The sequence below is a fragment of the Xiphophorus hellerii genome, chromosome 19 (genome assembly GCF_003331165.1).
Source record: "Xiphophorus hellerii strain 12219 chromosome 19, Xiphophorus_hellerii-4.1, whole genome shotgun sequence".
Taxonomy (NCBI): Eukaryota; Metazoa; Chordata; class Actinopteri; order Cyprinodontiformes; family Poeciliidae; genus Xiphophorus; species Xiphophorus hellerii.
The window spans coordinates 24635854-24651336 of record NC_045690.1 but is presented as its reverse complement, the minus strand read 5'-3'; the positions used below and the strand labels follow the sequence as shown (position 1 = coordinate 24651336).

The 15483-nt window shown below is 39.6% G+C and overlaps 1 protein-coding gene across 5 annotated transcripts in view; it reads right to left on the bottom strand.

The window, feature by feature from the left end:
- slc4a11 (solute carrier family 4 member 11) overlaps nt 1-15483 on the bottom strand; it is a 142562-nt gene that overhangs the window by 115047 nt on the left and 12032 nt on the right. For 2 of the 5 annotated variants that reach the window (XM_032547116.1, XM_032547119.1), the window contains exon 1: nt 6348-6536. The exons of the other annotated variants lie outside the window; for them this stretch is intronic. In XM_032547116.1, the coding sequence (XP_032403007.1) occupies nt 6348-6384 (37 nt within the window). In that variant the 5' untranslated portion in view covers nt 6385-6536. Of the gene's footprint in view, nt 1-6347; nt 6537-15483 lie in introns of those variants that run through there. 5 annotated transcript variants of the gene reach the window in all.

Sequence of the window (15483 nt, the reverse complement as noted above, 5' to 3'; positions counted from 1 at the left end):
AACACAAAGCAACATAGAATCAATAATCAAAACACAGCATTAAGTCAAGTTCCATCAATAAATTTGTAATTGATTACGTTTCAAATACAATCCTAAACAGGTGGGTTTTTAGTCGAGATTTAAAAGAAGTCAGTGTTTCAGCTGTTTTACAGTTTTCTGGAAGTTTGTTCCAAATTTGTGGTGCATAGATGCTGAAAGCTGCTTCTCCTCGTTTGGTTCTGGTTCTGGGGATGCAGAGCAGAACCAGAACCAGAAGACCTGAGAGGTCTGGAAGGTTGATACAACAGCAGATCTTTAATGTATTGTGGTGCTAAACCGTTCAGTGATTTATAAACTAACAACAGTATTTTAAAGTCTATTCTTTGAGCTACAGGGAGCCAGTGGAGGGACTTTAAAACTGGTGTTATGTGCTCTATCTTCCTGGTTTTAGTGAGAACATTAGAGTGAATCTGATATTGAAGTCACTGATTTCACATGTTAAGAAATGTGAAACATGACCAGTAAATGCTCTTTGTAGTAATTAACAGGCGGGCGTTAGTCTGGACAGACCCAAATTATGTGAAAGAAATGTGATCTTTGATTGTTTGGAAAAAAAAAAAAAAAGACCAAAATTTAAAAGGCAGCAATTTATCAGTAGAGTCTTGGCTGATTCTTCAAAAGTACACAGCAGGCTGTGGAACAGTATGTCCCATCTTCTTGTGTGTGATAAGGATTCAAACATGCAGATGAAAGAGTGTGTGTCTGTGTGGGGGAGAGAGAGGTGCAGGGGTGCTGCTTGAGTAATCTGAAAGCCAGAGTCAGTGTCAGGGTTTTCTGTACATGCAAACACATGAGTTGTAATAAATGATTTTATGGTGTTATTTTTTTAAAATTTTTTTTACAAAATACCCTTTGAATTTGCTATAATATTAGAAAAATGTGTTGTGAAAGTGTCTAAAATTGCTTGTCAAGTATATAGAGCAAACATGTCCAAGCTGTATTTTAAAGTGACAACCATTAAAGTAGGGGAACAATTTTTCAGATTAGTTGTGAAGAATTCATCAATAAAATAATCGTCAACTAATTTAGTAATTAACACTCAAAAAAGGCTATTTTGCAGAAAGAACATATTAAAAGCACTAATTAAGTGATAAATATATACTTTTTGCGTGTAACATAAATAAATCCATCTGTAAATATGTTCTACCAAAAACTCCTTAAGTGGCAGTTTTAACATCAGCTGGTTAAAACTCCGTAAAAAAAAGCTGCAGATGCATATTTTGCTACAAATGATCAAGTCTACATTAAAAGAATGCAGCGTCATTCCATTTTAGGTAATAAAATGTTTTTTTTAATGATTTCTATAAAAAAAAGGTTTAAGTAGTAAAAGAAAATCAGAAGGATGTGTCATTTTTTAAAATCTGATTAATCAATAACTAATTTAACGGTTAGTTGATGCCCTATAGCATCATGTAGTGCTATATGTATGATGTAGTGATGTAGTGAGATGCAGAGTAAACATTTCTAACACAGTATTGAGCCCTGCAGTGATAGTGTTTGTGCTGACACATGACCATAAATGTCACCTGTGTTTACATTAACAAATGATTTCGGACAGTGGGAATGATTTGGGAGAAGAAATTTAAACGGTAAATGTCCGACGCAGCCGCTTTTTGTGAGGATTGTGTGAATGTGTGAGCGCTCTCCTGCCTGTGAGACTGACTTGTCATGTCTTGCATGGAGGTGGTTTTGGGACATTTCGGTGTCGGTGTGTGCGTACACGCCCGGTACTGTACGGTGATTTGTATGTGTGTGTGTTGACGCGCGCCTCTCCTCTGCCCAGATGGCTGTGCTCGGAGGCTGGAGCTTCAGAGGTCTGTTTGCCAGCGGTGAATACTGATCAGAGATCACTGTCACATCTATAGTGCACACATGCACGCAGGAACTCGTCATCTATCTTGACGCTTGCACACCTCCACTTTCCACATGGTCAAAGTACTAATTCCCACCGTCACTACGTGTCATCCATGCTGATGCCTTCGGGCTCTGCAGGTCATGGCTGCAGCGCCGATCGTTTGGTTTTCTGTCACGCCAGACCGTTGACACTTGGCTGTAACAGGACAGCTTTATGTTGCTTTCATGGTCGTTAAATCAAAAAGTTTAAAACGAAAAAGATTACACTGCTGTGGACTTGGCTTGTGGGCTTAGGAACTGATACTTTGCCTTTTTTTGGCTAGCCGGGCCATTTTCACTCCAGTCTCAACTCTGAAACTTATAAATCATCTTAACCTAAAAGCAATGACATATCTATACATATCTATACAAACTAAAAAAAAAAAAATACTACCATTTAGTGTCTAACCATGATTGTGTAGAACAAGATCTTGGATAGTAAAATGCCACTAAACTTTAGAATGTCAGCCGGGTTTCCCTTAGTGTATTATCAGTCTGGCGGACCACCAGGTTTTACTTGCTCCACACCATGCTAAGTGTTTATTTTACATATGTTTTTGTTATACAGCATTAACAGTGACAGTAAAGACTAATTAGGCTAGGTTTATACTTGGTGTGTTGAACTGGGCATGAGGGGGTGCACACCGATTCCGACTGTCAGCCTCAAGCCATTAATTCCAAATTACAATTTCTGCTTATGCACCTTAAAATTTTTGTAACTTTTAAGATTCCTTAGCACAAAAACACGGTGGGCCGCTGGTGCTCTGCACTACAGCGCCCCCTTCCAGCAGGCTTAACAGGTTCTCTGGGGGGAAACTTGTGCCAGCATATGACAACCAGTAAACTAAGTGTAATCTCTCATGATGAACTCCAAGATGAAGATGTCTTTATAAAAATTAATATCTTTGACAGATTGTTTAAAATATTATTGCACACACAAGATTAGTTTCAGAAAAGTTTTCATCCACACAAATCCAGCCCTGAACGTTGTTCTAAACATGCCAGACTCAGAGGGCAGTGTAGCGCAAAGCTAAAACCTATCAGCCAATCAGATTTCTCCCAAAGAACCACAACTTCCTGTTAGAAATTAAACGTGGCGCCAGGAGGTTTATTTATGTGGACAGATTTAAAGGTTGTACTACTTTTAAATTGTGTATTGGAATATAAAATAAACACAAGACAATGTTGATTGGAAATCATGTGAAAGCAAGTATGTGAATATATTGCCACATTAATTGTCTCGGACTGTAATGCGCAGGATCCTAAATCTTTGCTTTCCCATGTAGACATGCAAACACAAATACGGAGTTTTCTCAAATCTCCACTTTGAGTTTTTCTAAATAATCGTTTTTAGTGAGATTAAACAGAGTTTACGTCAGGATGAAAGGCTGAAACAGGTAGAAATGCATTTGATTTCCCAGATATCCGGCTACATGTGGACCAGGCCTGATAATGTGACGTAAGATTGGCAGGAGTTCTTGAACTAGACTGATGTGCCGACAGAGTTGACTGTAAAGACAACTTGACAGGCTAAGTGGCAACGCTGTGATAAGAAGTCTCCACCCCTCTTAAGTCCTTTATATGTTTGCATTTTGGTACTTGGTAGAAAAAACAGTGAGAGTGATGGACCACGTACCACGATTTGGAAACTGCATAGAGAACACTGCAAATGGCTAACAATTACCTGCTAATGACTGTGGCAGCTTCAAAGCCTCTTACTGTCCACATTTCACTATTTTAATAAGTATGGACTGCATTTTCTCATATCAAGTTAAAAAAAATACTCCAACTGGTGAAACCTGAAAAGGCACTGTAGGTTAATTGCACCTTTATTCTGTTAGTAAAAACACAGAAATATCGCTTTCAGTTTATTTTGGAATAAAACTGCCTTAAATCGCATAATTGCAGCAGTAGGCAGGTAGGTTGAGCCTGAACTGGATAATTCTACACTGATTAGCATCTTGGAAACTTGTTTTGTGGTTTGTGAAATTGTTTTTCTAATCATGAAAACAAAAAAAGCATCCTTTGTTTTCCCAAAAGTATTCCAAATATCTTGTGTCAGATATTGTCTCATCTCATGAGCTGGATAAACTGTTGCATCTCCAGTTGTTGCGTAAATACTGATAAATGTCGAAACTTCTCTTCTTCAACATTCTTATGTGATCAAAATATTATTCACACCTGAAAAATGATCCAAACATTTCTGTTTCTCATCAACTCATGTGGAGTTTTTCCAGTTATGCAAAGCAAAGTCATTTGAAGGTTACTTGTGTAAGTTAGTTATGGTCATAACCCAGAGAGAAAATCTTTAAGAAAATCTGCAAGTAAATTTCTAAATAAATATTTACATCAATGCTGCTAGACAGAAATGAAAAGGTTTTTTTAAAATAGAAATGATTGCACAGTTCTCTAAGGCATCGTCATAAGCAGGAGAAGTTTGTTGCTGGTTAATAGGAGCAAGAAAGAAAAAAAAAAACACAGATGAAACTCATCATCAGAGCATTAGTGAAGCTGACTGCAGTGTCACTACATGCAGACGCCTTGTGGCAATTTTCAAATCCAAAAAGTGAAACTTACGTCTTCTGACCTTGCCCTCCCCTAAAAAAATAAAATGCAAGTAGAAACCCGTTAGATAGCGGGTGAATAATGTAACATGATTATCTGTTTGCAAAATATGTCTCAATTTGCATAAAACTCAGTCAGTTAAAGCTTTTCTTCATTTTCCAGGCCAGTGCGAGCTGTACCTTCAGTTGGACATCATGTTCCAATGCCATGGATCCTGAGATTTTTGTCGCACAGAGCAGCTTGCTCTGCTTTATTCCAAAAATCCAGAGGGGAGTAAATTGGGAGATGAAAAAAAAGGAAAAGAAAATCTAATCCTTTGTAAATGTAATTGTTGAGTCACCAGTGGTGATCAATAATGCCATCAAATTCCTGCATATACACACAATTTTCTGTAAACAATATCAGCATTTTAAAACCAAGGTCAACTAAGACAGAATACAATCATCATTAAACGGGCAACTAGCAATCCTCCTGTTTCTGAGCGGTGTTTTTGGAGCCTTCAACCTTTCCTGTGTGACAAGCCGTTTAGGAAACAGGACCAAATTGTTCTGCTGCAAGGATCCAACCTGTCACCTCCACCTAATCAGCTCGCAGGCAAATGAATGCAAATTACTCTTCAGAGGACAAGCCACGTCAGTGTCCATCACACCTCGACACCCGACACGCTGGTTTAGTTGGATCGCACAATGCATCTGCTGAAAACACACACCGAACTGAAGTCCAACAAATACCTATAGTATATGTACACAAACACAACCCGGTGCTCATTCACAAGCAGACATAGTATTTTTGCTGTCACAGAATTCCAAGTAATGTTTAAGTAAAACACACACACACACGCCCGCCCACACACACTGAGAGAGGGAGAAAGAAAAACACCAGGAGTTGCAGTATTCTGTTCAGCCTTAGACAAAATGAAAGTGAGGAGGCAGCCGCATCACAACTCCAAATGGGCTTTGGGTTCTCTTAGGACTTACATTGGGAGCTTGGGGGGGGGGATTCGCTGCTCTCTTGTGGCTGTCAGCAATACTAATCTGTCTTCTCACACACATGCACGCACCCCCCCCCACACGCACACACAAGTGTGTATTAAAAAAACAAAAAACCACAGGCACCATTAAGGATCGATATGTTCTTAAGTCCTGTTTTTTGATGTAAGTAGACAGAAACATCCAGATAAGAACAGATGCCTGTTTCTCCTTTGCATGGGAGCACAGACACACTGTTCCCTGCACGCTGTCGGTCTTTCTCTACTTATCATGCAGGAGCCCACCAATGCAACACATGCTCCCTCTGCATTCCGGCTGTGCACGGTCTCGACAGGTACACTCGCGTCGTTGCGAGGGTTTGCAATGCAACAATTTCTCAAGGTTCAGTTCCTCAATTGCTGGAAAAAAAGAAAAGAAAAAAAACGACACAGGAACCTCTCGTGCCGCATACCAGACATAAACAAAAGAATGCACACTTTTGCACACATGCGTGCACACACACACAAATATGTTTTCACAGGAAAAAAAAAAAACTCAATTTCTACAAGCAGAACACAGCTGCCACAGCTCTCTGTCTTCTCGAAAATGAAAAAGAATCAGTTTCCTGTCTGTGTCCGCTATATTGCCACATTCCTCTGAGCACAAATTGATCAAACTCCCGATTTGGCAAGTATGTGCAATGGAACGCATCCACGTAAACATCTGCCGTGCCTCAGAGTGGAAGTTGAAGTGGGCTGCATATGTTTTGCACAAGGGGGGTTCTCGGGTTTCATGAGGAAGGGAACCCCAAGGTTCTCCCAGTGATTGTTGTGTCGTGCACAGCGGAGAAGCAGCTCTCAGGAGCTTTTGATATATACTCACCGGAAGGCACAAAATGAAGAACTTTGTTGGTTTCCATGGCTGAGCAAGTGGTGGCAAATGCACACTTCCAAACCCAACCGCCTCCCCAACCCCCAAAAATCAACCCATCATGGTTGTGTTATCCTGTGCTGATGAGACTAAGATCACCTCTGCTCTCCCTTGCTCTGCTCTGTTTCTGACTGCCTCTCAGACACATGCAGTGACTCAGCCCCACTCTGCCTGCCTACTCGCGCTCTTGCCACTGGGTCCTAGTGCCTATTTTTTTTTTATTAGTCAGCTTCTTCACTCCACCGTCCTACTGTTTAACATCGCGGTGAAGCTCAGGTGGCGACGCACCTAGTCGACGTTTGGGGAAGATGTCATGTTGTAAGCCAACCCGGCTCTTCTGTTTGCCTTTGTTGAGTTGCGACTGACAAGCAGGTGAAAATGAAAGCGAATGCGTCTCCTCTGCACTCCTCTCGTCCACCAACTGTGGCTCTGTCAAAATCCTAAGCTACAATTTGAAAACAAAGGTTTGCTCTCAAAACGCCAGCAGGCACACTTGGTTTCAGATGCTTGTTGCCTTCGTGTCTACATAACCCTAAGTGGCACAGAGATCTGATTTGTGCTGACACCTCTGCAAAAATTGCCAAAATATTCAGTCTTGCGTGATAACATCTAAAAGGAAGGGAGATCTGGGAACATGTGACTGTTTCTCTTCATCACTGGTTTCAGTGTCTAAAAATTGAATTTTGAGTGACTCTTATTTGGAAAATATTCATACACCTGGCAGACTGAGGTTTCAAGTAATCAATAAATTTACCAGATTATTCCTTCAGGCCAGTAGTAATATTAAAGTTTTGAAGTAGTCCAGCCAGAGAACCTACTAAAGCGGAGGGAGCAGAGGATTGAGGATCTTACAGAATTCATCCGAAGTGCCAAAATCGGCTCTCTTTGACGTAAACGTGTAACGAACATTGCATCATTGCTGAACTCGACACCAGGCCCAGATCGAACTGTTTCAACAGAGATCTGTGCGAAGTGTTGTGCGATTGGTCAGTAGTTTGTGATTTTTATGCAGAAATGCGCTCAGACTTCAATGTTGATATTTCTCTTCAACTAGACCGCTTTCTCTATCCGGTTTTTGTATCGATCGGGTGAGCATTTATCTGATACGGCGAGGGATTGTGTACTTTTGTACTTGTCTTTACAAAATAACTACTGTAATAATAAGACATGTGAAATGGCTAAAAACTTCTGCATGGAAATTGTAATGATGTTGTCCGTTCAGGCGACTGTCTGCAGAAAAAGTGTGGTGCTTTTTCTGTGACTGTTTCGTATCCAAAAGAGAGGGAAGGAAGGAGGGGGAACCCTGGCGTGTCAGAGCGTGATGCATACTGAAGAGGGAGGGGTGCCTCCCTGGTGGTTTGTGAAGTTGTACGAAAGGTGTGTGCGAAAACCAAAGGTCCGCAACCATGTGACCACGCATTAACCGTTTAGCTTTGAGTTAAATATGTGGCAGCCTTTAGAGTGAAGAAGAAGGGCTTCCAACCCTAATTACCTGCAAAAAGTAGGTGAGTAATTATAAAAACAGTTTTGTTTCTGTAATGCCAATAAAGTCTGCATGGAGGTAATCCAATGATTTTATGCCCAAAGCAAGATCCGAAATATTCTTGGCACAAAGTCTAGCCTGCTCCCAGTTCACCATTGACCTTCCCCCTTGTCACCAGTCCAGTTTGTGTCGTTTGTCATGACGAGGAGATTCAGGATCTCATCACTGCTGCTTTTCATTAATGTTTACAGGGTTTCCCTCAGTGCTTTATAAACCTGGCGGGCCACCAGGCTTTACTTGTGCCCCCATCAGGCTAAGAGTTGCTTATTTTTTTAAGTCTCTTTAAAATCTTTGCACTTTTTAAGGCTTTATTGTTGGTGTTCAGGTATTAATCTTCCAATCTTTCAATAGCACATAATTATCAAGTGACATTTTCAAATTTCTTGTCAACTTTAAACATTTTTTAACTCAGAAAGACGACGGGCTGTTGAATGAATGACTGTCCTAGCGCACAACCACCAGGCTTAACAAGCTTTCTGGGAGAAACTTTGGGTTATGTCGGCTACTTCAGGCTATGACCTCCAGCAAGTGCTAGAGCGGTTCCCTGCTGAGTGTGAAACATCCGCGATTAGAGTCAGCTCTAAGTCTAAGGTCATTATTCTCCACTAGAAATAGGTGAACTGCCCCTTGTGAGGGGTCGGGGGTCAGTCTGAGCCTCAAGTTCATGGGAGAATAAGAGTGATGGTTGGGTGGAATAGGAGACTGACAGATTCAGGATTTGTCTGCAGAAAGGATGTGCCGATTACCGTTTTCTGGCCAATCACCAATCTTTAAAAAACCTGACCTGCCAATAAAAGCTCATAGCTGTCTATTTTTATGAATTGACAATGTTAGCCATTATAAGACCCCAATACACCTTCAATGTATCTTATTTATTTAATTAAAAAAAAAATCATACCCGTGAAACAAACTAATTTTAGCCGCACGGGGTATAAATAAAACGTTTAGAGCATTTCCGTCCAAACTACTAAAATAAACTACCTAAAAATTAAAATCTTTTTTAGTCTTTTTCACATTAATATTTTTTCAGCCCTCTCCTACAGCTGAGCAAAAGGGTACAGTGGCTAATTATCAGACCTTTGCAGAGGTAGCTAAGATTGGTGCGTCACAATTACCACCTGTTTTTGCAGACAAGGCTTACAGAACAGAAGCAACCCTTTTAATTGTAAGTGTGAGGAATCTGCCTGTACTGAATTCAGGCGTTACACGGTTCTCAAAGTTAAATGGTGAGAAACAGTGGACAACTCCAGGCACTGTCCATGGTGCTAGTTCAACCCCCAGGTCATTTGCAGTGGATAGAGCTGCAGGAGGACATTTCAGTCACAACAGTAGCCATCTTCTGCGTATATCATCAGACACAAACTGTTCGTACAAACCAACAAATCCTGTGACCTGGAAGACAAATGATGTAGCATCTGAGACAAACACCGTCGGAAACCGTCCCTCGTTCAGGTACAATGAGTAAACCACCATGTAGGCTTGACTTGTCATTTGAGTTCATTTCATAGTAAGTGTCAGAGTTCTGAAAGTTTGGATTTATTGGTTTTGAGTATGACCAAATGTACAAATGGCAGCTAACGCATATATGTTTACAAGAGTTTAAACGTTAAAGCAACAACTGTTAACAGATCAATCCAGGTCTTTATCTTGTAAGTTTGTGGTGAAGTTCTGTATACAAACTTATAAGCATTGCTGTACAAGTTCTGATGTGAAATGTACCATGATAGGTGAGCAACATGATTTATGAGAGGTTGTTTTGTGACATACTGAATAAAGAAGTGTGAGGTCTGAGCGCGTTCCTGCTTTGTTAATCAGCAGACATCCCACAATATAAGAGAAATTACATATTTTTACACTTGAGTGATTATACTAAATAACCGTTCTGTAGCTGTTTCCACTGACCATATAATTGCTTTATTTAACATTTAGAAAATAAAAATAAAAAAAACTTGTTTTTCAAGGAAACGTTTTGGCGCTGGCATGAAGTGGTTTTTTGGCTGTATCAAAATTGGTTTATTTCGCAAACCTGCACTGGAAACACTTTACACATCACAAGTCACATGAACAACAACCAGTTGTTGCCACTGCTGCAAACTATGAAGAAGAAAATGACATCAAGTAGTTGGAGGATCATGGCGCAGCGCTTTTTCTAATGACATATTGCGTGAACAAACTTATCTATATGATTTTAATTATATTTCTTATTTAATGGAGAAAAAAAATTACTTTTCAACATTAGTGGAATATTGAGTTTTGCACACATTTGTAATGAAAACACAATCACTGTGTGCATTTGTATAACAAGGAGACTAATTTTTGTGACTTAATTGCCTAACGTTTGAATGCAATTAGGCCTAAAATTCTCCATATCAGGGCTACAATGTTTGATTTAAGCTTTTCCATCAGGATTAACTTTATGAAGCTGATGGTATTAATTTTTGTGACCAATTTAATTGAAACAGTACAGGCTTAATCCTTAAAGTATGAAGTTGTTGGTTCTAACTCATTTCTAAATTTTTGTTCCTATTTAGTTCAGATGATGGAGAACTATACCTTGTTTATAATAACTATGCAGACGACAGAAGAATCATTGAAATTATGTTACATGTCTTGCAGACTGTTGATGGTTTTTCTCCTGCCCTTTTTTTCATGTTTCTCCTCAGGTTCAAAATGCAGGAATTTTGAAATTTTAAGCTCTGAATGGGTAGAGAATTTGAAAAGACCAATTAAGACCCAGGTCTACCCAATGAAAAAGCCTCACCTGTGGCTCTGGGCTCTCCTTCTGCTCCTAGCAGATGAATGCTGAGTACGGCAGTGCTGCTGCTCTGGAGCATTGTCTTTTGTTTAAAAGTTTGTTGTGGGAGTTTGAGGAGTAGGTATGTTTTTCACACAGAGGTTCGTTTCTGTTAGATGCGCTAGATAAGTAGGCTGGTGCCACAGATGTAATGTTTTTAGCCAACCTTTTTGTTAGCTGAGGATATCAGGGCTTTTTCTTTGTTTTTCCATTTAGAATAGATGTGAGATAAGCCATTTTTCATTTCTTTGATTTGGCACAATCCAACAATCCCTTTGTCCCCCACGGTTTATAAAACCGTTTGAGACTTTTTTTTTTTTTCCTTTTATGCACCACAGTACAAGATACAGAGCCATGATACATTAGCGAAAAAAGGAGAAAAAAAAGAAAAGGCTGTGCTGTGGATATATGAGTGAACATGTGTTACTGTGTGTGAGGTTTTTGTTTTTCCTTCACTTTTACAAGAACTCAGTCAATTTGTTGTGGTTGTTCTGCAAGTCTCCCTCTGTCCAATCACTGGTCTTAATGACATACATTGAAGGATAATAGAAATATAGCATTCAGTGACGTGGGGTTGCAGTGAGTCGCCATTGTGGCTTTTAAATCTGGTCAGAACCAGAAGGATCTGCCTTCTCTAGGTGACACAAACAGAGACAGGGAGTGTTGCCAGGGAAATAAACATGGACCAATCAGCAATGTGGTCATGCCTCTATCAAGCGCTCCAGTAACAATCGTTTGCTACAAGATTTCCAAGGAATTTGGGTGAAGACAGTAACTTCATCCAAAAAGGTTTTAAGACTTTGGTGTTGAGTTTTCCACTTTTTCTAATTTCTTTCCAATAAAAGAACACAACATGACATTCAACTTTATAACTTTGTGTCACCACTTGACCATACCCCACTTTTATTAACAAGTCATTATGTACAAGATATCCATAATGGAATCAGAAGGAGGGGAAGTAGTTATTGTTTTTCAAATTTATCTAATTAATTTTTTATTTTATTTTTTGGATAAGCATTGTCACACACCATGAGTGCAAATACAACACTCAGTGAACTAGAGGCTAATTCAAGTGTCCTCACCTAACCTATGAAACTCAGCTCAGGTGTAATGATAAGCACACTCTACTGAGACATCAAACAGCATATTGCAGGACATGATTTTCCCAAATATCAATAAGAGCAAATGATCAAATAAACTCAAGAAAAACAAGCCTGCAGTGTTGCTTACCAACCTGCCTGAAGGGCCAAAATGAGGTCTGGAGACTGAAGTTACATTCGTTTCTCTCACAAAACATAAAAAAGAAAAACGTCATGTCTCATTATTGCGGTGGCCTATGGGGGATCTTCAGGTGGTTCCAGTGAGTTATAAACTTATCTGGAAAGAAAAGGTGATTACCAGAAATGAAGTAAAACCTGAAAAAAAACTCCTAAGATGCCCTCATTTCTCTGAAAGGTTTTAGATTTTTATTTTTATTTTTTGCTCAAATTTTACTTCAATAGTGAAATGCAGTCAGTTAGACTGGCCTACAGCCTAAAGACATTAAACCTGTTCTCTGACATGTTGCTGTTTGGTTAAAGTATTATGGACATTAATTGTTCAATACATGCAATAAAAAGACATCAAAAACCTGTGTTGCTCTGTGTGATCCAGCATGTACAGACAAATATATTTAAATCGAACACAACATTCAATCATTGCTAAAACCTAACCACCACCTACGTTTTAGCTTGCAGAAAAGAAAACATGTCAGAACATCTGGAGATGATAAAGGAAGAGCTGTCATTCTCTGCATTCATGAGTCATACTTAGCTACATGAGAAACAAGTTAACATCAATCCCAATGAAATATGAACTTTTTTGGGGCTTTTTAGGCTGCTCCAGCTCTTTGCGTAACGTAGCGTTGCTAGTCTGGCCACCAACAGTCAACCTCTATCAACAACAATCTGTCTTTGTGTTAAATGTGGATCTGAAGAGCTTCATTATGGAGTCTCTCCAACAGATTCCTTCACTGAGATTATACTTCCTGCCCTCCATCTACAGTGACCACTGAGGTAATGTTTATTACTTGTTTCATGATTGATGACTCTATAATGTTTTTATGATGTTAAATACACTAAACTGCCTTGTTGCTGAAATTTACTTTACAAATAAACTTGACTTAAACTTGTGTGTCATCAAAATCCTGTGACTAAAACCTGCCTATTGCTTGCCTTTTATTTTGGGGTATCAGTGTTTAATACCCATTTAGATTTTTATTGGTTGATCTTCGGAAAATAGATATTCTTCTCCCTATCTACCACATAAAATCTCTATAAAATAGATGTAGTTGTACTGCGACAATATATGAATACTTTGATAATGTGCTGTATGTGGCTTTATTTCTGTTTGTCACAGTAAAGTGTTACCTTTGCTTCATCCAAAATATAATTCAACAATTTGCCATCATCTTATTTACAAAAACTATTCTAACTCTCCTCACAAGGTTGCCTTAAAAATATGATCCGTTTGCTGGAAACTATATTAAGTAGAATGCAGCCACGTTTAGAGCGGTGGAAATTATGTCATAACTGATTTGTAGTCTGGTACTGCACGGCGCAGTGCTGCTGCTCCTGCAGTGTATGTGCTGTCCTTTTGTCCTTGTGCCAGATGTCAGGATGTGGTGTGTACGACTCATTAGGATGTCAAAATGCTCCTGTACTAGTAAGTCTTTTTATTTGGTGATTTGGACGCCAAACGACCCATCTGCTCAGGTAGCTGCGTCTGCATCAGTTGAGGTATAATGGTGACACTGCGTAGACAATAATGAAGCCCAAACAGCCACGGCTATTGCCTCAGTGAGTCATCAATCAGTGAGGGAATCCTGCTCGCTCCTTTTGACTAGGGACAACCTGTATTAGAATTATGACTGAGTGTGTGTATGCGGTGACACGCTGTGTGTGCTTATGTTTCACCAAATCCTCGCTGTCTGGGTGTGTAGGCGGCTTTCTTGTCTTTCCGTCTATGGGAAGATGTCTATTTAGTCTCTCCAAGTGTGTCTATTAGCAGATGTAGCTGTCAGCCTTCCCGTCGGTGTGTGTGCGTGTGCGTGTATGCGTGTGGGGGTATGAGAAAGGGTCTGTCTGTTTTTTGTTTTTTTTGTTCAGTGCAGTCTTTGTTGTTGTTTATGCTGTAGTCTGGCACAAGAAGAAAGAAAGGCACAGTGATAATCACAACACTTGGGAATAACCAATGGAGGAATGAGGAAGGAAACAAAAGAATAAAGAAGGTGATGGAGGAGAGGAAGAGAAGGTCGAAGAGAAAAACGGGAGACGAGTGGAGGAATTGTTTCTAGTCAAGTTGCTGCATGAAGCTATCAGAACATAGTCTTCCGAGCTTCCCTTGCCGTGGATCTGTGTGTGTGGGCGTGGGTGTGCGTGTGTCTGTACAAAATCCTTAGTAGTGAGCTGAAAGTAATGCCATGGGGATGAGGGCATATTTCAGGTCACAAACTAGCTACAGATTTAATTTGGGGAAGAACAACTTGATTATGTTCTCTCAAGCAAAAACAGCTCAGGGAAATGTAACTGAGAAGACACAGGTACACACACACACTCATGCACACATTACCGTAGCAATGTAATGGCACCTGCAGTTCAATGTACTATGCAGATGGTTGCTAAATAAGAGCGGACTCAGGTGTTATTTACAATCTACGGCAACACAAATTGTTACTAAACCGAACTTTCTTCAATATTACTTTACATCTAAACATAGATTTTTAAACAATAGAAAAAGCATGTCTCACAGTATTAATATTTGTTTCAGTTTAGATTTGTGTTTGGAAAAAATATGCCAACATTAGATAATGGATAATGGTTTCACCAAACATGCTTTCCAGACTCATGTATGTCACCAAAGGCCTCGTATGCTGTGGCAATGCCTCATATAGGCTCATTCAATAGTGAACTTTAGAGGAATGGCCCACACAATGTACATTTGTGCAATACAAAAATTCCAACTTCAACTAATCTGTCCTGAAGATTCAAATAACATAAATGTTTGAAGAAGCAAAATGGTCAAAAGTAGAAGCTTGAAGAAATGTTTTTTACTCAATCAAATCAATCAAATTTTATTTGTATAGCACATTTCAGCAGCAAGGCATTTCAAAGTGCTTTACATCATATCAAACACAGAAACACAAAGCAACATAGAATCAACAATCAAAACACGACATTAAGTCAGGTTCCATCAATAAATTTGTAATTGATTACGTTTCAAATACAATCCTAAACAGGTGGGTTTTTAGTCGATTTTGCATCCATAGAAGGTTTTACCTGTTACACTCCTACTGTGTTATATGGAACAAAATACCTATTGCTACTTTTATTCCCACTCAAACTCACAATCACACAGTTTAAAACGATGTAGACAGCATTTTAATGGGCTTCTGGCACAAGGCTCCGTACACCTCTTTCACGGAATTTCGAGCAGGGACTCCGCCGTCCCTCACGGATTTTTGTGCAATTCTATGGTACCTGTTAGTGTCTAGAATTTACAGGGTTTCCGTTGTGCGCAATGACCCTCAGTCACTCGCCGTTTTTCTTCCTGCACAGGGCTCCGTACACCTCTTTCACGGAATTTCGAGCAGGGACTCCGCCGTCCCTCACGGATTTTTGTGCAATTCATGTTTTCTCACAGCACAAGTTCTGGCATAAAATAGTTCTGAAGCATGACTTTTTCTAAATTTGTTCTTTTCCATGAAATCTACT